A 24,634-nucleotide genomic window follows, 5' to 3' on the forward strand; every position below is an offset into this window, starting at 1 on the left:
TTTGGGTTTGCGAACCACTATCGATGTTTGAGTGCCGATAGTAAACGATAGTGGCAAGCTTGCACATCTTTACTTTTGGCGAACAACTGCGGAGATCTACACGTGAAAGTTAATATTGGTGTTGGCGGAGAAAATGGACAAATTTTTGCAAGGCGAATACGATAAAGGTAGGTATCTAAACTAGTGCATATCTGAGTATGTTTTGGACTCTTTCTCAATAACTAATTTCTGATATATAACTTTTTACAGGCATAAGTGCAAAGAGCAAGTCGGAGGAGGACGAAAACCAGGTGAAACGAATAGGGAAGTCCAAAGTGTGGAACCACTTTAAAAAGTCCCAAGATGGCAAGACGGCAAGTTGCATGCACTGTAATAAAGTTTACAAAACGAGCGGAAACACGTCAAACTTGTTTGACCATATGAAACGACTCCACCCGGGAATTTCAATGGAAGAGCAACAAAAGCGCGCGAATACGATTGTACCCTTTTTGTTTAACCAGTACGATCGAGACTCGTCACGTAAAAAACTTATTGACAACGCTTTGGCTGTTCTTGTGTCGGCAGATATGCAACCTTTTTCAATTGTAGAGGATTCCGGATTTCGCGAGTTTGTCAGAGTTCTTGATCCACGATACACACTTCCTTCGCGAAAGACTCTACAACATGTATACATGAAGAATATATTTGAAGACTTGAAAACAAAACTTTTTACAATATTGGACCGCGTTAACAGTTGCGCCATTACTGCAGACCTTTGGACTTCAAAAGCCAACGAGTCGTATATTACTGCAACTTGCCACTTTATAACAAAAGACTTCGTTTTGCGCTCAGTTGTATTGGCCACAAAGCCGTTATTGGATGACTCTAATCATTCGGCTCAAAACATTGCTTCTTCATTGCGTGGCATTTGTGACGAATGGAACATTTTTGACAAAATAGCAGCTATTACAACGGACAACGCTAACTCTATGATCAAAGCTTGTGAGTTTTTACAAAAAAGACATCTACCCTGTGTTGCTCACACCATAAACCTGGTTGTGCAAAGCTGTTTGGCGATCGATTGCTTACAAGACATTTTACTTAAATGCAAGCGAATTGTCACATACTTTAAAAGCAGCTCAATTGCACTTAGTAAGTTTAAAGCGTCGCAAGAAACGGACATTAAATATAGCTTGATACAAGAAGTGCCCACAAGATGGAACAGTGCCTATCACATGATAGAAAGAATACTACTTACAAATGAGGCCATCTCGAAAGTACTTTTAAGTACGTCTAAAGCACCAACACCATTCACTGCGGACGAAGTCGCAATATTAAAAGATATTGTTCAGTTACTATCTCCGTTTGATAACGCTACAAAACAGGTATCTTCCAGTACTTCAGTTACAGCATCGCTGATAGTTCCAATTGTTTGTGGATTATTGCACACTTTGGACAGCTTCAGATTGAAGTTAAATTCATTTGAAGGCATTGAAGCTCTAAATTGTTTAGTTGATCAAGTAAAAAAACGACTTTTGGGCTATGAAAAGCGCACCTTTCCAAAAATGTCAACTCTTCTGGATCCAAGATTTAAAAAGCAAGGTTTTCGTTCGCCCTTTAACGCCGATGATGGCCTTCATGCATTAGAAAACGAGCTAGCTGCCTTAAAAACACCAACAGAAAAGGAATCAGACTGCCAGCAGCCTCTTTTTGAATTTGTTGTTAAAAATATTTCTACTTTGGGGAGGACAAACCGGGTCGATGCCATTGTTGAACTTCAACAGTACATGCGAGCGGCACATTCACCTCAGCAAACAGATCCTTTAAAGTTTTGGAAGGTAATTTCTTTACAAATCTGCAGTTTAATTTGAACTTATTATCTTTTTTTAATTTCAGGGCGCTCCAGATGATTCTCTTCTTAAAACTACAGCTGAACGCCTTTTTTGTGTGCAAGCATCATCGACTGAGTCTGAGAGGAGTTTTAGTAAAACGGGACAAATTATTTCTGCTAGGAGAGCATCACTAAAGGCCAAAAACGTGGATATATTATCCTTTCTCAATAAAAATATGTGGATCTCAAACTATTCAATCAATGAATAGTTAGCTAGTTACACTGAAGACTAATACTGTAACATGAGTTCAATGCTATAGCCTCAACGGTTAGTATTTTCTGTTCTAAGTTATACCTGCTAAAACCTTAGACTAGGTTATAGCATGTGTAACTCAAAACAGAAGATACAAACCGTTGAGGCTATAGCATTGAACTCATATTACAATATTAGTCGTCAGTGTACAAATTTAGAATATATTAACCTATTCATAAGAATCTTTTGTGAATTATTTCATTTCTTCCTTTGTTATAAGCGACTTCATATGATTATGAGATTTTGTTATGTTTTGTTATTCGAATAAAGAATGGCCTTTAAGAAGTTTTTTTTATTATTTACTCTAAATGCAACTTAAACTTGATTTATAATTTTTTTAGTTCGATACTATCGATACTATCGAATATTTGTATGAAAAACCTCGAAAACCTCGAATATGCCAACTATCGATGTTTTCCCAGCTCTACAAAACAAATCTTTTTTTCTGCGTTTATTTGTTAGGGATGGGAACTGTAGAGACTCGTCTTCATTTTGTTTATCGATGATTCTAAGCGATAGTTGAAATTGGGGTTATTTTGAAATTATGTTGCATACTTCCAGGCAGTTTTTGTTAATTTTTGTTCAAAGTTTAAATTTTGTGTTTTATTTTTATATTTTTGCTCGATGAAAGTTCTCCTGTATTTTTTTTAAGAATATATAAATACGAATATATCAAACGATTTTTAATTAAATTTTCTTTAGTTAATTATGTTAATGTTTTCTACTCCTGGCTTTTTAGTTTCTTATGTCGGTTTTATGTTATAATTTCCATTTTTTCCTTTTTTTACTTTGGAATAAATAATGTTTTCGAGTTTTACTTCCGCCTCGAAGTAAATCAGAAATTATGTCAATTCTTGCCGGCACACATTAGGCATTCGAATGCGGGTCTTGGATCTGCGGATCCGCGTCATGTCTGATTAAATCTCGCAAATCGCCTTCTGAATGCCAACTCGGATCAGAATCAAGTTCTACGGCAGCTAGTGCTGGTGCTGCCGCCAGGGCCAGGGCGATCATGAATAAATGTCGCGCAGAGTTACGAGAAGAAAAACCCTGCCCTGCTGCCACATACTTGTGAATTCAACCTACACTCGGGGAATTCTTCCGAGTAATGCCGCCAGCCTGCCGTCTGGTGTCTGAAGAGTTTCGATCGATCGATCGGTTGGTGGAAATTTGAATAAAAGCTCGCCGAGATCGGACTGCTCCTGGTGCATACAAATGAGGCCTGTCCACCGGAGCATCATCCACCATAAATAGATGCCTTAATTTCTGAGCCATCACACTCACAATGGATCTGCTCAAGAGTTACCTTCTGCTCCTGGCCGCGGCTTTCTGCCTTTGCGTTGGAGTCCTGGCCACGCCCACTATTCAAAAAACTAAGCCTGCCCTGCCGGATCCTAGCCAACTACTGGCCCAGTTGCCGAAGCTCACGAAACCCGATCCCAGCCAGCTGATAGCTAAGCTGCATTCTAAGCCGAAGCCTGCATTTCCCGATCCGAGTCAGCTCTTGTCGAAATTCTCCAAGAAGCCCGTGATCGTGAAGCCCGTAATCGTAAAGCCCGTGGTGGTGGTCAAGCCGGTGGTTGTTGGCGGAGGAGGAGGCGGAAGTGGTCACGGACATGGACACGGCCATGGTCATCATGGCAAAGGAAAGTTTATATTTTAGTCCTTTAATAAAGTAATATAGAAATTTACAAAATGCAGTTTTCAATTCCCCATACCTATACCCTCTCAATGAGTCCTTTGTAGTTCTCTAAAGAAAAGTAATTGTAAGGACATAAAAAGACAAGGAGGGCTTCACCCACTCCCGAGGCCTTGAGAGCCCAATAAGCGCATATCGATGTGCATAAAGAATTCATCATCCGTCCGCCTAACGACGTCCTTTTGTGAGCCAATTGCGAAAGGCGGGTCTAGTGAAGCATTCATTTCGCTGTTAAGTCCTGTCGCCAACGCGTCGTATGCGCAATTGCAATTGGATGGCAGGGCGTTGGATGGCGGGGCGGATGATGATGCTCCCATCTGGATGGTGGGTGGGACTCGGCATGGGACACACATTAACACACAGCAGCAGCCCAAGTGTCGATAAGAGCGCGTTTTAATCAACGTAATCATAATCATATGACCAAAACAGACACAATCGTATAATTTATACAGTTTTCTTGGCTTGAGCTGAGTTTGTTGTTTGTTCCCTTTGAGTTTCAGTTGCCATGTTGGTTGTGTTTGTGTGTCTCCGGGCCCTTTGTAATCAGCAGCGGAGCAGCCAATACGAACCGCATATTATGCAAAAAACCATTGCCACCAACCCCAAACCCCATTATACACCCCTTCATCCAGTATCTGATGGATTCGGATGCGAGTGTGGTATAAAAGCGACTTGGCCAGAAGTTTTGCAAACATTTTGGCATCGACTGAGTTTTGTGCTAGTCTTGTGTTTGGTTAATATCCATTGCAGACTCCGTTAACCCGTCTCAACCCGGCTAAGGGCTTTCAGAACGGTGAGTAGTAGTAGCATACGTGGGAATTAAGAAACATAAACCCTAAGATCGTTCGATTGATCGCTTGCGGTCGAATCGAGCGACTGTGCGAGTGCCTAGCTTTGGCAATAATTTTCTAAGCTGGTGTCTGGCTTTAAGCTGGACTGGATCTAAAAATAGATGCAGTTTCAATTACAACGAGGCGGCAGTGGAAACGAGTTTGGAAACGAGGCGGCGCGGCGTTAGGCGGTGAAAAAAGCCAACGATTCGGGCATTTGGCAATTGAAAATAGTTTAAAATTGCTATTTATGTTGTGCTGCTCGGGCTAAGCGGCTAAGCGACTTTAAATGGCATCAGTTATATCTGGATTTCCTAAGTGCCCATCACGAGTCACAGTCACGAACTGAGATACATCTGCAAGATACATTTGCAGATCGTTTTCGCTTTGACCTTTGCGAGGCTCTGTGAAAGTGCTCGTGATGGGATTACAGTGAAATTAAATGGATATAAATTCAAAAGAGTATACTAGTAATAGTCTAATTCTTTACTTTCTTTCCCTCTAATATTCCTTCAAGTGTAGCAATTTCTGCCAGTGCCTAGTGTTTCCTTACAATGTGTGCTGAAGCCTCGCAAATATTTTTATTTCTCATCATCATCTGCGTGTGCGCCACTCATTTAGATCTGAAAGCGGCAATTAGCCCGCTCGCCTTAGCTGCAGTTATATGGCAAATTGACCGACCCGGTCAAAGTCAAGCAAACGGTGCAGCGGCTTCTTATTGCTGTGGGATTGGATTAGATAGCCAGAGCTCTAGCCACATGCCACCAGTCTGCCACTTGTCCATTATATAACCTTGTCCATGGTGTAACTTCATTACCATACATTCAGAGACATGTCAGAGAACCATTTTCAATTAATATATACTGCAAAAATGTTCAATCGGTAGCCAGCGCCAAGGGGCTGGATTATTGAATCATACTTGCGCCATATTACAAGTTTGTTGACACGCCGACGTATACGTAATATTTGTGTTACAGACAAAACTTGAATATGATATATTCATGTGCACAAGTAAGAAACAATCAACGTGTGAATGATATACGATCCGGGGACTGCAGAATACTCGTAAATCAAATTAGGAACGGGCTAACATTGTGGGTCTTGTTGGAGCTACTTATGAAGCTATTAATCTGAGTCCAACTTCCACTAGAATAAGTGTCATATAGTTGTAAGGTAGGCCGGACTTTAAGTATTTAAAAGCTGCTTTGTATATTGGATTTTCATTCGCGCTGTAAGCGGAGACAGCCGGATGGACAGAACGGAAATGGACAATAATTTGCGACGCAAACGAGTTACACACGCCTTTACATACCTTTTTTTTTTTAAACTCCAACTCGAGTTGTAGATTCTTCTGCACTTTCAAGCTAAAAGATACTTTTCTCTGCATGTGTGTGTGTGTGTGTGTGTGTGGGTGGGAGAAGTTTCTCTCTACCTCTCACAGATACTCACTGTGCTCACGTTTTCCTTACGAGAGCTCGACTTACAGTTACATTCTTCAATTTCAATTGAAGACTGCCCCAGTGAGCAGGGGCGTCGATTTTACGATCGAATGCAGTCAGTAGGAGGGGGGGTCCAAGCACCCCGATAACCCGATATACATACAACGACCATGATGCGCCACTGGAAGTGGATATGGATGTGGATGTGGACTTATCACCCTCGGCCACTTCCTTTGTTCGTCTAAAGACCCCTTAGAGGCGCTTGTCTCCTCCAACGGGGGCATCGGAGCAATGGAAGGAGGGTGGACAGGGGGCAGTGGATAGTGGGTAGTGGGCTGGGGTGAGTGGGCAAGATTTGGGGCCGCATTGTCTGACAGACACACATACATATAGAAACGAATCAAACCGTTGGCACATGCGTGCTCTTTCGAGCAACCAACGTTCCATATATCACAAGAGGGTGGATATGTAAGTTTTCAGATATGTATATTGGTTTTGAAGGCATGAGATGGTTTATTTTCAAAACATACTCAGTATAGTCAAGTAGTCTTTGTATTTTTCTACCATGCACTTTATGGAACTTTACTGTCCACCCTCGTCCACTCACATGACACACGCGAACGTGTGTGTGTGTGGCAGTGTGCATGGCAGAACGGTCCCCAGCATTTTGACATTTCATGTTTGTAGTTAGTCTGCTTTCGATTCTCATTCGGTTTGGGGTTTTTCCTCTTTCTTCTGTTCTGTTTCGCCGGAAAATCCTTGCCCGCAGCCGATTTCTTGCCAATAGGCGTCTATAGATAATACCCAAATATTTGGTGTGATCAGGTCAAATATATTTTCGGAAAATCAACCGTGAGATGTGCCTGCTAGCAATGCTAATTAAATACGCAAATAATTGCGAATAATCAGTGCGAACGTGAGAATGCCTGGGCTTTAAACGAAAACGGGTGCAACATCGCCGATGTCCAATCCACAGCCAAATCGGAGTGTCAATTATGTGGAAATATATTTACAAAGATGCCCCAAGATATATCAGTGTCAGTGTGTGTGTGTTTTCGTGTCGTGTCTCCTGGCACTGAGTGTCACTAAAAGTCCGGAGTAAGTGCCTCCGGAGAGGGAGTGCTGTGCTGTGCTGTGTTTCTGCTCTCTTCCAGTCCAGTTCAGTGCGTGTAGATCAGTTTCCGACAACATCAAACAAACAAACAAACAGCAAAGCAAAGCGACAATTCACATTCATTTCCATTCATTGCTCGCAGTTTGTCTGCGATTATCGCCAGTTTTGCTTTCGTTCCACTCGCTTCCACCACGCACGAACCGTAGTAGACAGTGGACAGTGGCCACTACATACCATAGGAGAGTGGGTGGGAGGTCGTGTGAAGTAGTGGGCGTGCGAACGAGGAGCTTTCCACAGAAAGTTTCAACGGGAACGCCCACTTATGACGCCCCCTGTGACGCGTTATCAGTGCACACACAACAACAAACACAAAGACTTGACCAAAATCCATACAAAATGGCGATAAGCGCAAGTGCCAGAGAGTTCCCTCGGGCCTAAATCCCACACAAGAAACTCGTTTATGCTGCACACCATCATCCCCCTTGCCCGAGCCCAACCCCCAGTCCAGGGAACTCCCCACCCGACCACCGGATACCTTGCTGGTGCGATAACCCACCATCTGAAAGTTTGGGTGGCCCAGTCCGCTGAAAAACTCGCACCAAACCCGAAACAAGCGCCTAAGGTAAGCTCAATAATCTACACTTTTATACAAATAAGTATGGTTTGAAAATATATCTGTTGGATAAGATTCAGACTTGATCCTGTGTGTTTCTCTCAGTGATCTGTGATCGACATTCGCACATGGGTCCGTTCATTTGTTGACTGTTTGCATTCGAATTTAGCGGTGTCACACCCTTTTTACAAGTTCAGCTTTTGTTTGGATCGTATCGGATCGGGTCTGGCCCACTTGGAGGTTAATAACATTGGGGCGACCAAGTACTTTAAATTCGTAAATAATGACGGCCCTGTCCCTGTCCCTGGCCCTGCATTACTTTTCCGACAAATGACAGACAGGCACAAATTCGTGTAAAAAGAAATTGTTACAAGGTCAGTAGTTTGAACGCGCCTCGTTTTCGTTTTTCGGAAATACATACATACATATGTATATTGTGTTCTCCATTATTGTTATATTTAATCAGATGCCTTCATTTGTTAGCATTTCACTTTTCAAGTTAAAGTCGAGTGTGTCAGTTAATCCTCAAACGAGTTTACATGTATGTGTCAAGAATCTCTTGAGGCAATTTCCGGTTCCGCCATTTAAATCTGTAATGGGTGCCCCATTATGTGCTTTTGTGTCTATGTGTGTGTGTGTGTGTGGCGCGATGTGACAGCCATTTTATTTAATTTTCTCCCCGATCAGTGCGTGGGAAACTATTATTATTTACTTCTTAATCATGTTTTTGTTTTAACATTTAATATTTTTTTATATATTTTGAATTACTGAGTCATTTAGTGTTGCCTACTGTTCGGAGCAATCGTAGTGACGACAAATATAATTGCTCTGTAATTTTCTAAAAATAACTTCAGACGTAAATCAAAATATATTTATATTCCAAAATGCGTAGTCTAATATTGCGGCTTGCGATATAATTTAAATATCATTCCAGCTCAAATGAATTAATTCGTCATAATAAAATAAATTAGAACATCTAACTGCGTAACATTCATATATAATTTTCCGATGATTGGTTTTTTCCGTTTGAAATCCAGTTTATCTGGAGACACGTTAACATGAGTCACGGCTAGTACCAGTAGAGCTGTATCAGTACCCTGTAGCCAGTGTAAAGTACCCCCGGGATCCTCTAATCCCAGCCTCTTAGTGTAGTATGAAATTATGCAAATTGATCGGCAAACGACAGCCCATATTTCACCCAATAAGGCGATGACCAAAATGAGGCATTGATTCGATTCGGTTCTGTTTAATAACAACAATCTTGGGAATGGGAATGGGAATGGGATTGTCCGGGGGGTGTACTTGCATGATGAGTACTTACGGCTAATCAGATTAATCAACAAAAAAGTGCAATCTACGCAATTTCCAGCAAGGTGGAAATTATTATCAATCCGATTAGCAGTTCTCATGGAGGATTAAATTCCCCCAATTAATTTATCATTAAAATATACATATTTGGGGGCAAAGTATCACTATGTTGGGTGGAAAGAACAGTTCCGGTTGGGGAAAAAAAAGCCGAATCATCGCTTGCCCACGTGGTGTGTGTGAGTTTTTTTTTTTTTTTTCTGTGGTGCCATTTTCCCGGTCTCGTGGAAAACAATGGAGATTGTTCGGCAATTACGTAGAAAAGTAATTGCATTGATTAGCAATTAAGTATTTCATCAGGGCCAGATTATCCGGGAAATCCCCGTGGGCGAAAAGAGAACAGTTATACCGGCTGCAGAATGCCAAGCAACAAGTGGTCGCCCGAAACGGAGACCCAGAGAGTTGAAGGAGCCGCACCGAGGGAGATGGAGATACCAAGTGTGACTATGCGATCGGAATGTTGCGGATACATGTTGCGGCAACATGGTCGGCTGGTCGGCTGGTCGGTAGCCGAACCGACGGATCGGCCCAGAGCAGCACGCAACACCGCCGATACAGATACAAAGATACAGTCGCAAGCGCTGCGAGAGCGCCGCCGACACAGATATAAAATACATTTTTACCGTCGAGTGCGCCGTAGTCCTTACACACGAAGCAACAAGTAAACATCAACCGAGCGCAGCAGCAGCCAAGCAAGCCAGATTGCCAGATTCAGATACAAATTCAGATTCAGATACCGATACCGATTTCGAATGCAAATTGTGTGTGGCCATAAATAAGAATCAAGTGCCAATCGCAGTATTTCTGGGTTATAATCGTGAGTGAATCGCAGCAGTAGCGGAGTATCCGTATCCACGTATCGCGTCGCGCCCGCCGGCAACCTGCAGCAAGTAGCAACTAGCAACCTGCAACTCGTAACTCGCAACAGCAATCCGTGCGACCTGTAGCCTCGTGCCGGTCTGTGCCCAGCACAGAAAACACAAAACAGCAAAAAAAAAAAAAAACGAACCGAAAGTCTCCCCCAAACAACAAACAGAATTACGAAAATGTAATAAACGTTAACGTTTAATTATAAACAAAACCCAAACTCGAACTTGGAGCAGCTTTCAAGATTGGCAGCAATTAAAATCAAGCGAAATTACCCCAAAAAAAAATAAAAATATAAAATAAAAAAAAACGCCATATAAACGCTACAAATTGCACATAATCAGATCGAATCACAGTGCCCGGGTGTGTGGAAAAGTACTGAGGAAACATTAAATAGTAATTATAAGCTTTATGCGTTTGTGAATGCCTCGTGGATATGTTAAGTTGCATGTAACTGATTGGCCAAGACGGCGAAAAGACGTTTCAAAAATCAACAAAAAAAAAAAACAAAAACCCCCGTGGAGGACTAAAATATCAAGCTGAGAAAAAACCAAAAAAACCAAAAGAAAAAAAAACTGGGCGTGCTTTACCAATACCAAATACCAATTGCTTATCTGTAATCTTTGTCTTTCGTCTCGACCGTCAGATGACCGAATTGCCAGCCAAAAAGGCCAGCATGGAAACGGGAACTACCTGCTGCTGATGCTGTTGGTAGTATCTCTTGGATATTGACCATATCACTGACTGACTGGCACTTTTGTTTTCCCTTCTCCGATTGCTGATGCTGCTGATGGTGTTGCTGTTGCAGCCACTTAAGTTGTTGTTGTTTTCGCACGATGTTGCCACCTTGCCGCATCAGCAATCTGACTCGGACATTGTTCCAGCATTCTGGACAGGCTTACTGGACTGGACTGTATTGTCTTTCTTGACCATTCTGTGTTGTCAAGGGTGCGCCACACACACAAAAAATCAGACCGAACGAGAACAACTTTCGTTGATATTCGACCGATATTGATTCGGCGATGATGTCATAAGCGGCGACCCAAAACAGAGAAAAAAAAAATACACAGGGAAGAAGGGATATTGGTTATGGGAATTGAGAGTTGTTATTGTTGGTGTTGCTGCTATCCAGTCGCTGATTTGGAATTTAATGTTATGTCTTGGGCATTTCCTCGAAATCTTAAATAAAATCGCCGGCGTCTATCGCCACGCCGCACTTTAGTGCGTGCAACAGGAAATATTTTATGTTGAGCAAACACCAACTCACTCGCATATTTATGCATCGATGTGTGTATAAGTAAACACATTATATGGCATATATCCATATCCATGTGGCTTTCAGTATGCTTGTATTTATTTTTTGCGTGCAAACACTTCCGACATTTTAAATGCAGCGAGCGAAGCGATCGGACCGGCTAAATAAATCAACATCAGCAGCGGTAGCAGCAGCAGCAGCAGCAACAACTGCAACTGGGCCCTGCTACTGTTGCTGCCCCCTCCTGTACTCCGCCTCCTTCTTTATCTTCAACTCCTCCCCTGCGCTCTTCTGGTCCAGCTCAATGCATATAAATGATTTTAATCAAGCGACAGTAGCCAGCAACTGCAACAGCAACACCAGCAACAGCAGCAGCAACATTAATAACAATAAATGACAATCAGCGATCTTGTGACGGTGTGTTACAACAAATGCCATTTTACATGGATGGACATATAAGGAATATACAAATATATTCACAAATATATATCCAAACGGCGAATTTAGATGTCAAGCCATGAGACTTTGATCAGTGATTGCTGTCAATCGGTTGCTCAGCTCGGCTGCAATCAGTCATGATTACGTGTAATTTTTTCGTCAAAAAGTGATTACAATTGAATTAAGTGCTGTCAATCAACCAGAAAACTGAACCTAAACAAGCAGACACACAATTAATATAATATATATTTACATTTTTAGATAATCCACAATTATGAAAACATCTGCGGCAGACCAACTTAAGAACTAAGAAACCTAATAGGGCTAATGAAAAACTCAAACTGTGTTACACAAAGTACTTAACAGCAAACCCAAGTACTTAAGCAAACGTTTAGTTTCGACATTATACAATAATTAGAAACTCTAAAAACAGAAATCAAACAAAAACCAAAAATCCATAAACTTAAAAAATTAAAAACCAACAAATAACACATCGCAACAAATTGGTCGCTATGAAGAAGCTGTCACTAAATGTGAGTATCAATCTGGTCGGGAGATACATATTCCATATCCTATACTATATATAATTCAGACATTCGACGAACCGAACCATATTGTCTTCCAACAAAGGGCTCTGTCATCCGAAAGGGGGCGTGTCAACGGGGCGGCGGGAACTGCACTTTTTCAAGTTCAGGAACGGATCTGGGAGTGGGGGAAGTGATGCTCCGGGTGCTGATGGGACCGTGACATGTTAATGAACTTGAAAAGAGTCTCGATCTCGGCTCCTCAGAAGAAGGCAGAAGAAACTGCGATGAGCCACCATGACGAAGTTGATTTCCAGCTCCAGCTCCAGCTCCAGCTGATGACTAAACTGGCCGAGAAGTAAAGTTGAAGACAGTTGAGTTGAAACAGACGTCAATTGAAAGGAAAATTGAATGGAAACATTCAGGTCAATTGACATGTCTGAAGCTGGCAAATCAAATCATTGATTGGACATTCTAGAAACCGGACAGGATCATAGTCCAATCTTATGTAGGGTAGAAAAGCGGGGTTGTTGCGAATTTATCATAAAAACACTTAGAGACTTCTGGTGGAGATACTTTTGATCCTACTGCGCTGGCACTATTTATTGGCCAATAGTCACATGGATTGACCTTCGCTTTTTGCGTACTGCCCGAATGTGAAGTGGCTCTAATTGAATTCTGCGATAAATCACTGCCACGCGCCAGCCACCTCAGTCGCATCCTACGGCTTCCTCCGGCTCTTCATCCCACAACCCATATTGGCCCCGGCTAATTGAAAAGCAATTGTGGCGCACTCAACTAGACGACTCTGTAGGGGGCACTCTTCGGGGTTAATGTGTGGCACAAGATATCCATATGTATATGTATGTATGTACTGCCAAGACCAAGTGTCCAGAGATACAAATGTATTTCGCAGATACGCGACTTTGATGTTGGCAATTCAAGAGATGCTTTTGTGGCAGTCATTGCCATATATCATACAATATACAATATGCATATGCTCTTACCATGCATACGATTGTATTTATACTTATATATGCTTTAAGATGTTTACATATAACATCTGCCAACTGTTCCCGGACTTGTCGTTTGGCTTATTTCCTGCAGTTCAATGCCCCAAAGCCCAGTTGCCAGCGTTTAGTTTGTTTTCACATACAATTTGCTTATTTATTTTGGATGCTTTTGGGAATATCACTTTCTGGAATATATTATTGAGTTCTGTAGAGTAGATCAAGAAGTGTCAGAATATAGGGAATCCCTTTCGTTGTGGGGAAATAAATATGATTAATCATTTGAGTGGAACCACAATCCCTTATCTTGGGTATATCTTATTGTCAGTTGGTAGTGAACAACCTCCCATGACTCGACATAAGGCCAATAAAAAAGTGGCTAGCGATCATGGCCAACAAACTGATGGCTGATGAAATGCGATACTCGAAAACGTAATTGTTTTATGGTTTGTCTGCAAATGTGATTAATATTTTTTGCCTATTATTGCTATATTATGGCCCTATAAAATAGGCATATTTTTTTGTACAAATAATTATTATTTAATGCTAAACGAATCAATTAGTGGTTGGTATGGTTTGTTGTTGTTATTAGCCCGGTTATTAATATACGATCATTAAAAATTTAATGCGTTCTTATGTCAGCGGGCAATGAAATGCTGTAATAAGCCATGAAAATTAACAACAAATTGACAAAACGCCATTAAAACTTCACAATAAACAATACAATAACAATAATAACAGCGGCGGGCGAAATAACAATAATAAAATAAAGACAATAACAACAATACACAGCAATACAATCTGGTTAAAACGGGGGGCCCGTCGAAGTCCAAGTCGAGGCTTAATTGTTGGATATACTGGAGCTTGGAGCTTGAAGCTTGGGGCTTGGGTCTTGGGGCTTGCCAAATATGTACGTTTATGTCTGCGATATACAAAATGTTAATGATTGATTTCGTGTCATGTAATCGACATAATAGGCTAACTAGCCGTGGGGAGCGGGCTGAAACTAGTTTTCAGGTATTTAGCCAATTTAATTGACGTCAACTCGGCACTCGGCTGCTCTCTCGCTCTCGTCACACACATTTCTTCCGTCCTTGGCCGTACAACCGATGGCAATTGCAATTGCAATTGCAACTTGCAATCATTGCAATCGTAGTTGTTGCAAGTTGAAGTTGTAAGCGAAACGACCTTATTGGACCAAAGAGAATTGGCCAATATACATGGGGACATGTGGGGGAGGGAGTCTGTGAGAGGGGACTGACCAAAAAGCCAAAACAATTCTCATGACTCGCTGATTTTGGGGGCATTTCTCGCATTCTTGGAATGCACGAGCGATTGTATTTTGGCGCACTGTATGCACTTTGTTGGTTTTTGCTTTTGGCCAGCTTACCCGGCTGTTGCTATCTGGTTATTCTTCTTCTTTTCTGTTTCTCCAAGTTTTCAATTCACACCCGACCCGACCCGATCCGATCCAATCCGAACCGAATCGAATCGAATCGAATTGATCGTTCAATGGCCGTTCATTGTAATTGGTTCTTTGATCGTGATCGCCTCTCGCACTCCTCGCCCATGACTCATTTCCGTTTGACATTCGTGGTATGAATATTATACACGATTGTATACAAATTGTATTTGCCAAATACTTGAAGCAACAAATCTCTCGAATATAGGTCGTCGCTTTTTGAATATTTTAAATATTTCTTGGAGGAGGTGTTCTTTCTTTCTGGCCACACGTTTTGGCTTAAATGCTATGCTAGTGATTTTCTTAAAAGTAATTGTTCAGAAATATATATAGCTTGTAGATTAAAAATAGACTCTCAAAACTTTCACTTTTTTTGGTCTATTTGGTCGAAATCGAAAACCCGTCTTGATTGCAATCTTGTTGAATAAGTTTCCGATGAGATATTGATGAAGATTCCGAGAATTTTGCGGTTGCCCGGCCGTAACCAAAAATAAACCACACCTCACCGCCCCTGGTATTTTAGACCCCACTCCTCACACCCATCCCCCTCTTCCAGATGATACATATGTCCAGCTGCGGGACGCGTAATGGCCCTATCCGGAGAGCTCAATACCCGCTGGGTAACGTTTCATTAAGCCCGGGGCGGTGGCGATTCGCGAGGCCATAACGATCAAATCGAGTCCGATTCGAGTCAATTCCCATAAAGAAGGTGCAAAACTTAATTATGTGATTTATAAGCTTTTCGATTTTATTTAAAACAAAGCGGCAGAAGCAGCCCCAACAACAACAGCAACACTGAAAATTGGCACAATCAGCAAAAAGGCGATCAGTCCCCCACTCTGAATATTTTTTTGCAAATAATTTCCTCAATGGACTTGTTTATTTATATACAAAAAAAATAAAAAAAAAATATATATATACGTTTGTATGTTTGTGGCCAGAAGGAGAGCGAAACGTGTGACACGCTTCTGTGCGCCGCTGCCCCAACATCTGCCTCAGATTCAGATACAAATTCCGATACAGATACAGATACAGATACTGATACTGAAACTTCCAAGTCAGACTCAAAGTTGGCCGCCTCGTTGCACTGCATCGAGTATGATAATTTGGCGTGCGTTTGGAAAACAAGCTGAAACCAGTTCGCCATGCTAAATTGTTTTGCTTTCAATTAAACTAATAAAATGCCAATTGTCGTGTTTCTGTTTATTAGTATGTGTGTTTGTATCTATGTGTGTGTCTGTTTGTGCCAAATGGTCGCCCAACTGGCTGGCAAAGTCGCACAGTACGACGTCAGCAGCAATATTGGCAACGGCCAGCGACTGCATTACTCGAGCGCATGTTTTCAGATATTACGTTGTATCGGAGAATCGACGAAAGAGAGGGCAACAAGGGGGTAGAAAGAGAAGGAAATAGGTGATAGTGTGAGCAATATTGTTATTAAAAGAAATATTAATTGTTTTACCCCCTATCATGTCTAAAAATTTATAGACAACTTCCTAGGAACTCTCATGAATCCTTTTTTATTTAATTAAGAATCTTATCTGGAGCTCACAAATGTATGCAATAAAATTTGAGACTTCCATAAACCTTCTGTTTACCGAGCATCATAAAGTGTGATAGCCCGCCTCTGAGCCACAACACAGATATCTTTTTAATAGTCAAGATTAGACTGTAATTCGGAGAGGGCTTAGTCACATTTAAGAACCAACTGCCACTGTCACTGCCACTGCCGATGCATTGTTAAGTGTGGAATTTGCCCTGGCTGGTGGAAAATTTAGCTGGCACTCGTTTATGGCTGATTAATTCACTTTTCCGCCAGAGTCCAGAGTGAAAGGGGATAAAGGGTAGTTGGAGAGCAAACTAGTTTAGCCAACGATCTATCGATCGATCGCTGGTAGTAGTTGGTAATTAAATATTCCGCAAGCGTTCTGCCATCGAGTTGTCGGCCTGCCAGGACAAGTGCCAGCTCCATCGTGCTCCAAGTGTTAACGGCTCTTGCCGGCCAACTCGGCTCGAATGGTGGCTCGAATGATAAGCACTTTGTAAGTTGGCCATTCACATCACGTATACGCCTGGGTGTTCCACTGATCGCACTCTTTCTTGCTCTCTCCGCCGCTTTGGCTCTTTGGATCTGCAGCTGCCATGGCGATCTCACAGATACACAGATACATTTATATCTGGTACTCACTGAAAGCCATGCAGTGCATGCATAACTGGCTGCTGCTGTTGGCCCGCTCCGGCTTCTCCGCTTCGCTGGCTTTGTGTCTCTGGCGTTTGGCGTTTTTCTCTGGCTATGCCAGACTCGCTGTCGTCGCCGCCTCTCCAAGTGTGCGAGTGTATCTGTGTTTTTTGATAAGAGAAGCGGTAGCCAGCACCTCAACAACCCAACCTCAACAGCCGTTTGCGATCTTCAGTTTTATTTTTGTTGCCAACAAAAGTTGATTGCTCGCGCGAGTCGTTCTCGTTTTTTATACATATACTTGTATTTTTTTTTATGCATGTTTGGCTTTCGGTTGAGGTATCCCGTGCTATTGACTGACTTTTGTCATCGCTGTATAAACATCATTTGGGTCTCGAGCGTGTTTGCCGAAGCCAAGACCCAAGACAGACCAAAGCAAATAAAAAGTACTTGGAAAGTGATTCGGATAGACGAGAGTGTGAACCGAAACGCGCGGCCAATTGCCTTTTGGCAGATGCCGATCTATTGCGAAACGGTTCGCCATTAATCTCAATAATATCAATTGGATATACATATATTCAGATCAATTGACGCTGAGCCATGCCCCCCAGCGATCGCCCCGCGACGGACGGAAGCCATAGAAGGGCTCACGATTTCCATGCACATCGAACTGCAATGGCAGCAGTCAGAGTGAGTGTGGAAACTGAAATGATGAGTTACATTTTTGGGGAATAAGATAAGTCCTCATTAATCATCATAGCTTTACTTAGTTCTTATCTCTAAGAATGAAATATTTGAGGCTTAGAAGCTAATGCTTAGATGAATCATTAAATCTTAGTGACTTCTGGGTTTTCTTCAGTGCATATTTGGCTTCAGCCGACCACACCGACTTTGTTTTCCTTTGGGGCCTCTCCTCCTTTGCATAGCCAAGAGATTTCATGAATAAATGAATATTAATTGCAGACACATATCATGCAAATTGCTCGGGGAGCTCGAGTCCCCTGCATGTCCATCAAATTAACAGGCCAGCGCTTAGCGCTCAGCGATCCGCGCAGGCGCAACCGGCAACATTATAAGTATTGGCAGCAGCAGCAGCAGCACCAGCAGCAGCAACATCTGCAGCAGCAACATGGCAGCAGCAATGTTGTGCCACTTTGGCTGGTACCAAGCAGTCTCGCCATGCCATGGTTTATGTCTGTTGTTGTTCTGCTGCTTTTATTATTATTGGTGTTATTTTGTTTTTTTTTTTTTGTTTTTAGCATGTCTAAGCACTTTTTAGTTGCGCTGTAAGTGGTGGGGGGAGTGCTTGTGTTTTGGCTTTCGGCTGGTGGCTGGTGGCTGGTGGCTGGCGGCTCTCGCCATGCCGTGCCATGCTTGCGTAGCCAAGCGTTAAGATATACAGATACAGATACATACATCAGATAGAGTATCTACACATACATATATCGCAATCAGTTATATAGAATGCACGGGTTTGTTTGGGCACAGTTTTGCAGTCATTTTATTGCCTGTGTTGTATATAATCTCAGTTGACATATCATATTATCTCATGATAAGGTCTCTCCCACATACCGAGACGAATTTAAATGGGGACTGATAAGGCCTGGACTTGAACCTGTTAATAATAGAATGGAATAGTGGGCGTATTGCAGAATAAGGGGTGTACTATGGGAGGTCTAGGGATACCTGGTAATCTCTTTCCATTCACGACAGACTATGGAACTAGTTCGAGTATACCCTCTTACTTTAATTCAACATTGCTGGGTATCATAATTATAAACTATTGCGCAAAAAAGAATTCACAATCCGTTTTTCTGTCATAATTGCCATAATTATTTTTGGCTCATGACTTCATTCAATGTCGCCTGGCAGCAGCGAAAATAAAATCATCATCAGCAGCAACTACAACAACAGCAGCCATCAAATCAAAGTTGAATAGTGTACAATCAGTCGACAATAGCAATGTCTATAGTAGCCATAACACATAAGGATGGTAATTGAGAGGCGTGCGTGCGACTCGCTCCAATGATTCAGATGGATGGATGGATGGATGGATATGCCCACATACTGTCACATAGATAGAGCCTGGAATTCGAATAATGGGATGACTTGTATGTGCGTCGACACGCTTGCGTCTTCTCATATACAATTGATACAAAGCGTCGGCCGACAAATAAAATCAATTGGCAGCTAATCAAAAGTAAAATGCAAACAAATTGCCAGCACATGCGATGATGTCGATAATAATAATGATGATTGAAGATCGAAGATGGACGATGGCGGTTTGAGTATAAAAGATCGAAGATCGTTGGCTCCTTTTTTTTTTTTGCGGTTTCTGTGGCCAAACCAAAAATGACGCCATTCGTTGCCACTTCTCCTTCAACTTTCCCTGGCCCTGTGTTCCGCCTCGGGGTCCATGGACGGATGTTACATTATCTTTGACGCGTTTCGCATATCAATTATACCATTGATGCGGCATGCCGGCTAAAAAAAAAAAAATATACACACATATTTTAATGTACTCGTACAAGTGTTAAAAATAGCCGCTTGCACTGGCCGATGAGATGGGTGCCATAAATCGTGCAACTCGAAGCCAATTAGCAATTGAAGTTAAAACGTCGAAGACGATACGCCACCGGGGAAATTCCGGAGCGAATCGAAAGCTTGTATGACCATCAGCCATGGGCAGCTGTTGCACTTTGGCCGCCAGGAGCGGTCGGAGCGAGTAGTATTACGACCAGAGAAGAGGGTCGTTCCCCACTCGACCACAACTTGCACTTTTTTGAGGCGACTCCCCCAGGCACGTGTGGGAAAAAGCAGCTGCCAATGGGACGACATATTTTCGCCAAGAATTTACTTGAGAATATAATAATTTATATTTCTAGGGAAGGCTTCTGGTAAAGAGCTTTTTATGATCCAAATTTCATTTCTAAGGAAAAAGCCAATAAAAGGTTATCTGCTAGGCCATCGGCGTGCGTCTGATGAACTCTTTTCGAGAATTCCGACTCGTATTCCCATTCCCCATTCCCATTTCCGTCAGTGGCCATAAATCAGTGGCGAAACAAGCGAAAATTGTGCTCAACTTAATTGAAGACATCAACAAGGCAATAAAAAATCAATTTGCTAAAGATCTTAGGACGTTCCAATCGTCAGAATCGACAGCCCCAAAAACAAAAAAAAAAAAAGAAAAACTCGTTAAAACAAAATATACAAATGTGTTTAAATCATTAACAGAAGAGCGAATAAATGTTTAACAAATTCGCTTTCATGTTTCCCCTCAAAATCTTTGCCTTTTTTATTTGTTGTTTTTATTCTCGAAATAGTCGACGTCGTTGTGTCTGCTTTGGTTTTCATTCAGTTTTTCAATTTCAATTTTATTTTATTTTTTTTTTCCTCCCCCACCCTGGTGAGGGGTGAAAATATTTCACACATGTCATGTGCAAACAAACAATTGGCACAATGCGCAATGGAAAAATTTGCACTCTTAATCAAATTATTCAATAGTTCGGAATGCCACAATGCCCATACATATAATGTATACATGTCCGAGGTGTAATTGAAACTAAAGAGAGCAGCCGCGACCTGATGGCGCAAATTGATAAAATATGCAAAGTAAACAAATATGTGTATATATTTGTATTTTTTTTTTTTTTTGTATTTTTTTGGGGGGCCTGTCCGCCCGTAAATTGGCTCTCCTTTGAGCCGACCAAGCCGCACAAACTTACATCATAAATTAAGTCCGCCGACAGATGGCAAATAATGCAATAAACATTGAAATCGCCGGGGCTATTTATAGAGCCGTCCTGCGATAAGATCGCCAGCAAGTGCAGATGCACCTACAAAAAAATCCTAAAACTAGAGATATCATCTTTTAAGATGTTCTACAAATATCTTATACTACTATAGTTCTAAACCCACATTTTCTTTCAGTGCAGCCTGCAATCGCAATTGCAATTGCACCTTTGGGCAGACAGGGAAGGTTTATTTTTAGCCGGCAGTAGTCGGCTGTCAGACAGATAGCTATTAATAGGAACCGCGATGTGGCAGAAACAGCCGCCTGATTGCCTGGGCCTGTTGCCCTTGGCCACCTCTCCTCCTCCTCCTGATTGCCCCCCTTCCATTTTGGCGGCTCTGTTTCAAGGCCCAGCTTGGCCCATATCTGCTTACCCAGTTACGGGGCGATACTACCGCCCAGGCGCCCATGGGCAGATGGTTCAGGTATATGGGCAGCCGCCAGTCAGTTAATTGATGGTTGGCTTTTGCCGTGAGGACCTATAAATAGGAAGCTATTTTTAGGGCATTTCCGGTTCTCACTCACTTACACTGTACTCACCAGTCTATATGTCTGTTCTTGTGGTTTCTCTTGCAGATGTGTTCCCGCAACATAAAGATCTCGGTGGTGCTGTTTCTCGTCTTGATACCAATCTTCACCGCCTTGCCACACAACCACAATCTGTCGAAGCGCAGCAATTTCTTCGATCTGGAGTGCAAGGGAATCTTCAACAAGACCATGTTCTTCCGACTGGATCGCATCTGCGAGGACTGCTATCAGTTGTTCCGCGAGACGAGTATACATCGATTATGCAAGTAAGTTTTGTCCAACATCTCTACCATATCTCTATATAAACATAGGTATATGACCTAACCCTGAATTTGAGATTACCTTACAGCGGTTTAGCGAAACAAATCAGTTCAAGGTAATGCCAAAAAAATGCCAAATTACTAATTCGGTTGCCTTGATCGAATTAGGATTTTAAGTGCTTTGGCAGACCCTGACACAGATGGGTTTTTTGGGCAAAAAACTATACCGGGGACCTTGATTTATTTCCGAATTCTTTTCTTGACCATCTTAGCTACTTTCTCCTTGACTTTCCCGCACAGAGAACAAGCTTTAAAAACAAAATAATTTATTTATATTTTTTTGTTAAATTGTATCCTTTTTCTCTGGGCGACTTTCTATATCTGTATTTCTTGTCTATTCGATGCAGGGCTAATTGTTTCGTCCACGAAACCTTCGGGAACTGCCTGAAGGTGCTGTTGATCAACGACGAAGAGATATCGCAGCTCCAGCACTATCTAAAAGTGATCAATGGATCGCCATATCCATTCCACAAGCCCAAATACCATTAGATTTCTTACCTACTGTCACTTTCGTTTTCCGCTTACCTTAAACTTTCTGTTTTAAACTTTATGAATTTTAAGTTTTATATTTTATGTTTATTATAGTTTGATTATGATTTTTGTATTTTTAATTTTAGGAAAGACTGCTTTGATTCAAAATGGTTTGGCGAATGCCTGAAAGTGCTGTTAATACCCGAAGAGGAGGTTTCTAACTTACAACACTTTCTGAGAGTAGTAAACGGCTCGCCCATATCGTTCAACATGACGCCGCAAACATAACTTTAAGTCCCTGATTCCCCCTGCCCCCACCCACTGCAACTCATATACCACACATCCTTATACAACACAACACCAGAAAGAACTCGGCTTATAGATGCACCACAATGTGGCATGGAAGGAATGAAAAAAAAAGGGAAATGGAATCCAAAAAACTACACACCACAAATGCACAGAGCCAGAACAAAGAAAACTAAAATCTAATTAAAACGCCCAAATTTAATTCGTACTTATTTATTTACTGTATACTTTACGGTTTTTACTATATATGTGTTTTTTTAAAAACGAATTATTTTTATTAATTTATTGAGAACGTTATGCGTTTGTTGTAAGTAACATAATCGTAGGAACGATCACGGGGCCATCCGAGAGGCAGAGAAATGAGGAGAGATTAAGGGAAAGGATATAAGTGAAAGTGAAAGTGAAAGAGGTTCGATCTCTCGGATATCCCCAAAAATTAGAAGCCGAAGTATTTATTTTTAAGATTCGTAGCTTGTTTCATTATTATTGCGTTATGCGTTATGTATATAAAATAAACAAACGAAATCCATTGTTTTTAATCTATGTAATGTAAAATGATTATTTTTATTTTGTATCTTAAAATCAGCATTTAAAATGATATATTTTAAAGGATTTTACACACACAAGGGCGATGAGAAAAATGGTGAAAGAATATCCTTTCTACACATACACTCTCTCACACACACACACACAGATACACACACATACACACGCACACGAGACCGAAAGTATTTTGCAAATGTATTACAGTTACAATTTTTGTGCTATTTTGTAAAGATATAAAACAAAATGAAAGAAAAATGCCCCTAATTAGCGTAAATTTGTTGGCTCTAAGGGGAAGTATATACAATATATATAAATATATATCTATTACATAAAATTTATCCGCATACTACTCGTAGTACACACACACCACACACACACACACCTATTAACTATTTAGACTAAAACGCTAAAACGTAAAAACGCAAAAAACATTACAAATGTATCAAAATCCACTATAATTACTGATGTAAAAAATGAAACAAAAAGTTAATCATTCGCTGGCTATTTGAAAGCATCAAAATTGTGATAAATGAGAATTAAAATGCGAGTGTACGACGAAGCCAGAGCAGACTCCCAGAGCAGACCACATTTAAATTCGAGCTTGAGAAACTGAGCTTATGGCGGCGGCGACTTGTGCGCGTTTCTGGCGCGACTAAAAACGCGCGCTTACCATTTTTCTTTTGGTACGTTTTTATTTGAATTTAATTTTTTATTTTTGATTTTTGAATTTTTGAAACATATTGGCTGTGTGTTGATTTTTGCAAAATCCACCAGCTGAACAAAATCAAGTATTTTTGACATTTTGGCTCCCGCATTTTTTTGGGACAAACTTGATCTTAATATATATTTTGTTAATTCGTAAAACTAATCTGTTATGTGATCTCTCCAAACCAGGCAAGAATGCTTCGGATCGCCCTTCTTCAACGCCTGCATAGAGGCTCTTCAGTTGCACGACGAGATGGACAAGTACAACGAATGGCGAGATACCCTTGGTCGCAAGTAAAATGGGATTTGGCACCGTCACTGGCACGAGCACTTAACTTAATTCTATAAACTATAAACTAAAATAAAATACCCTATGTATTATTGATAACTGTGGCAGAATACGGCACGAACCAATGGCAACCAGGAAACGATCAACCCGAGGAATGTGTATCCACTTAACAAAAAACAAAAAAAAAATTACTCTCTCGACTAAATGCTAAAAAAAGAGAAGCAAAAAAATGTTTGAAAAAAAAATTATGAAAACAATTACTACGCTATTACCCGTTACTTATCCGCACCGATATCAAAAAATTGAAAAAAAAAATCAGTTGTTTATTTGTTTTTTAATTATACTCTGGCATGCACATTGATCCGTTTAACAAAACAGATGGGTCCCGAACTATCGAAGAGCCAGATCCAGAGTGATCCGGGAGACTGCCCTGGGCGAGGACCTTGACTTTGTACTCCAGGATCCGTGAGTGCATTTGGCAAGATCCTGGTCGGTACGGGACTCGCAGATGGCGGTCATCAGATAGCGGGGGGAACGCCAACAAACAAGATACATACATATATAATAAACGAACGAACGAACAAGAATCAAAATGTCTGATGTAAATAAATTATTTTGTCTTCTTTTAAAGATTTGTATGCATAAATATTTATAATGCCTAACTATTTTGTACATTTCGTTTATTTTATAAGATTAAGTTAACTTGTTACGGCAGTACATTTTACGTTCCACATTTCGTAAATCCAATAGAAGTCCAA

At 41.2% G+C, this 24,634-nt stretch overlaps 3 protein-coding genes across 8 annotated transcripts; all 3 read left to right on the top strand.

Annotated features, from left to right (window-relative positions):
- Positions 1 to 6: 6 nt before the first annotated feature.
- Positions 7 to 2,405, top strand: LOC123257266 (E3 SUMO-protein ligase ZBED1-like). Its single transcript, XM_044715695.1, has 3 exons — positions 7 to 167; positions 250 to 1,817; positions 1,876 to 2,405. The coding sequence occupies exons 1-3, from the start codon at positions 134 to 136 to the stop codon at positions 2,077 to 2,079; spliced, it is 1,806 nt and encodes a 601-aa protein (XP_044571630.1). The 5' UTR covers positions 7 to 133; the 3' UTR covers positions 2,080 to 2,405.
- A 970-nt stretch (positions 2,406 to 3,375) lies between these two features.
- LOC6496464 lies at positions 3,376 to 3,814 on the top strand. Its single transcript, XM_001960923.3, has one exon. The coding sequence runs from the start codon at positions 3,409 to 3,411 to the stop codon at positions 3,784 to 3,786; it is 378 nt and encodes a 125-aa protein (XP_001960959.1). The 5' UTR covers positions 3,376 to 3,408; the 3' UTR covers positions 3,787 to 3,814.
- A 696-nt stretch (positions 3,815 to 4,510) lies between these two features.
- LOC6496465 (CHH-like protein) lies at positions 4,511 to 24,108 on the top strand. Of its 6 annotated transcripts, none has more exons than XM_032451283.2 (4): positions 9,735 to 10,231; positions 12,005 to 12,276; positions 21,288 to 21,505; positions 22,177 to 22,436. In XM_032451283.2, exons 2-4 carry the CDS (start codon positions 12,256 to 12,258, stop codon positions 22,316 to 22,318), a joined length of 381 nt encoding a protein of 126 aa, XP_032307174.1. In that variant the 5' UTR covers positions 9,735 to 10,231; positions 12,005 to 12,255; the 3' UTR covers positions 22,319 to 22,436. The 6 variants fall into 6 exon arrangements, with proteins under 6 accessions (XP_001960960.1, XP_014763843.1, XP_014763845.1 ...); XM_014908358.3 differs by having other exon boundaries at positions 9,735 to 10,000; XM_001960924.4 differs by lacking the exons at positions 9,735 to 10,231; positions 12,005 to 12,276 and adding an exon at positions 4,511 to 4,615.
- The last annotated feature ends 526 nt before the right edge of the window (positions 24,109 to 24,634 follow it).

This window comes from Drosophila ananassae, chromosome 3L, assembly GCF_017639315.1.
Source record: "Drosophila ananassae strain 14024-0371.13 chromosome 3L, ASM1763931v2, whole genome shotgun sequence".
Classification (NCBI taxonomy): Eukaryota; Metazoa; Arthropoda; class Insecta; order Diptera; family Drosophilidae; genus Drosophila; species Drosophila ananassae.

What these genes read in the sequence shown, in the direction of transcription:
- LOC6496465 (XM_014908359.3), top strand. Translation starts at nt 7,666, where the DNA reads ATGCTGCACACCATCATCCCCCTTGCCCGAGCCCAACCCCCAGTCCAG. An exon ending in ACCCGAAACAAGCGCCTAAG is followed by an intron (nt 7,828 to 21,287) that starts GTAAGCTCAATA and finishes TTTCTCTTGCAG; the next exon opens with ATGTGTTCCCGCAACATAAA. An exon ending in AGTATACATCGATTATGCAA is followed by an intron (nt 21,506 to 22,176) that starts GTAAGTTTTGTC and finishes TTTTAATTTTAG; the next exon opens with GAAAGACTGCTTTGATTCAA.
- LOC123257266 (XM_044715695.1), top strand. Translation starts at nt 134, where the DNA reads ATGGACAAATTTTTGCAAGGCGAATACGATAAAG. An exon ending in GCAAGGCGAATACGATAAAG is followed by an intron (nt 168 to 249) that starts GTAGGTATCTAA and finishes AACTTTTTACAG; the next exon opens with GCATAAGTGCAAAGAGCAAG. An exon ending in ATCCTTTAAAGTTTTGGAAG is followed by an intron (nt 1,818 to 1,875) that starts GTAATTTCTTTA and finishes TTTTAATTTCAG; the next exon opens with GGCGCTCCAGATGATTCTCT.
- LOC6496464 (XM_001960923.3), top strand. Translation starts at nt 3,409, where the DNA reads ATGGATCTGCTCAAGAGTTACCTTCTGCTCCTGGCCGCGGCTTTCTGC.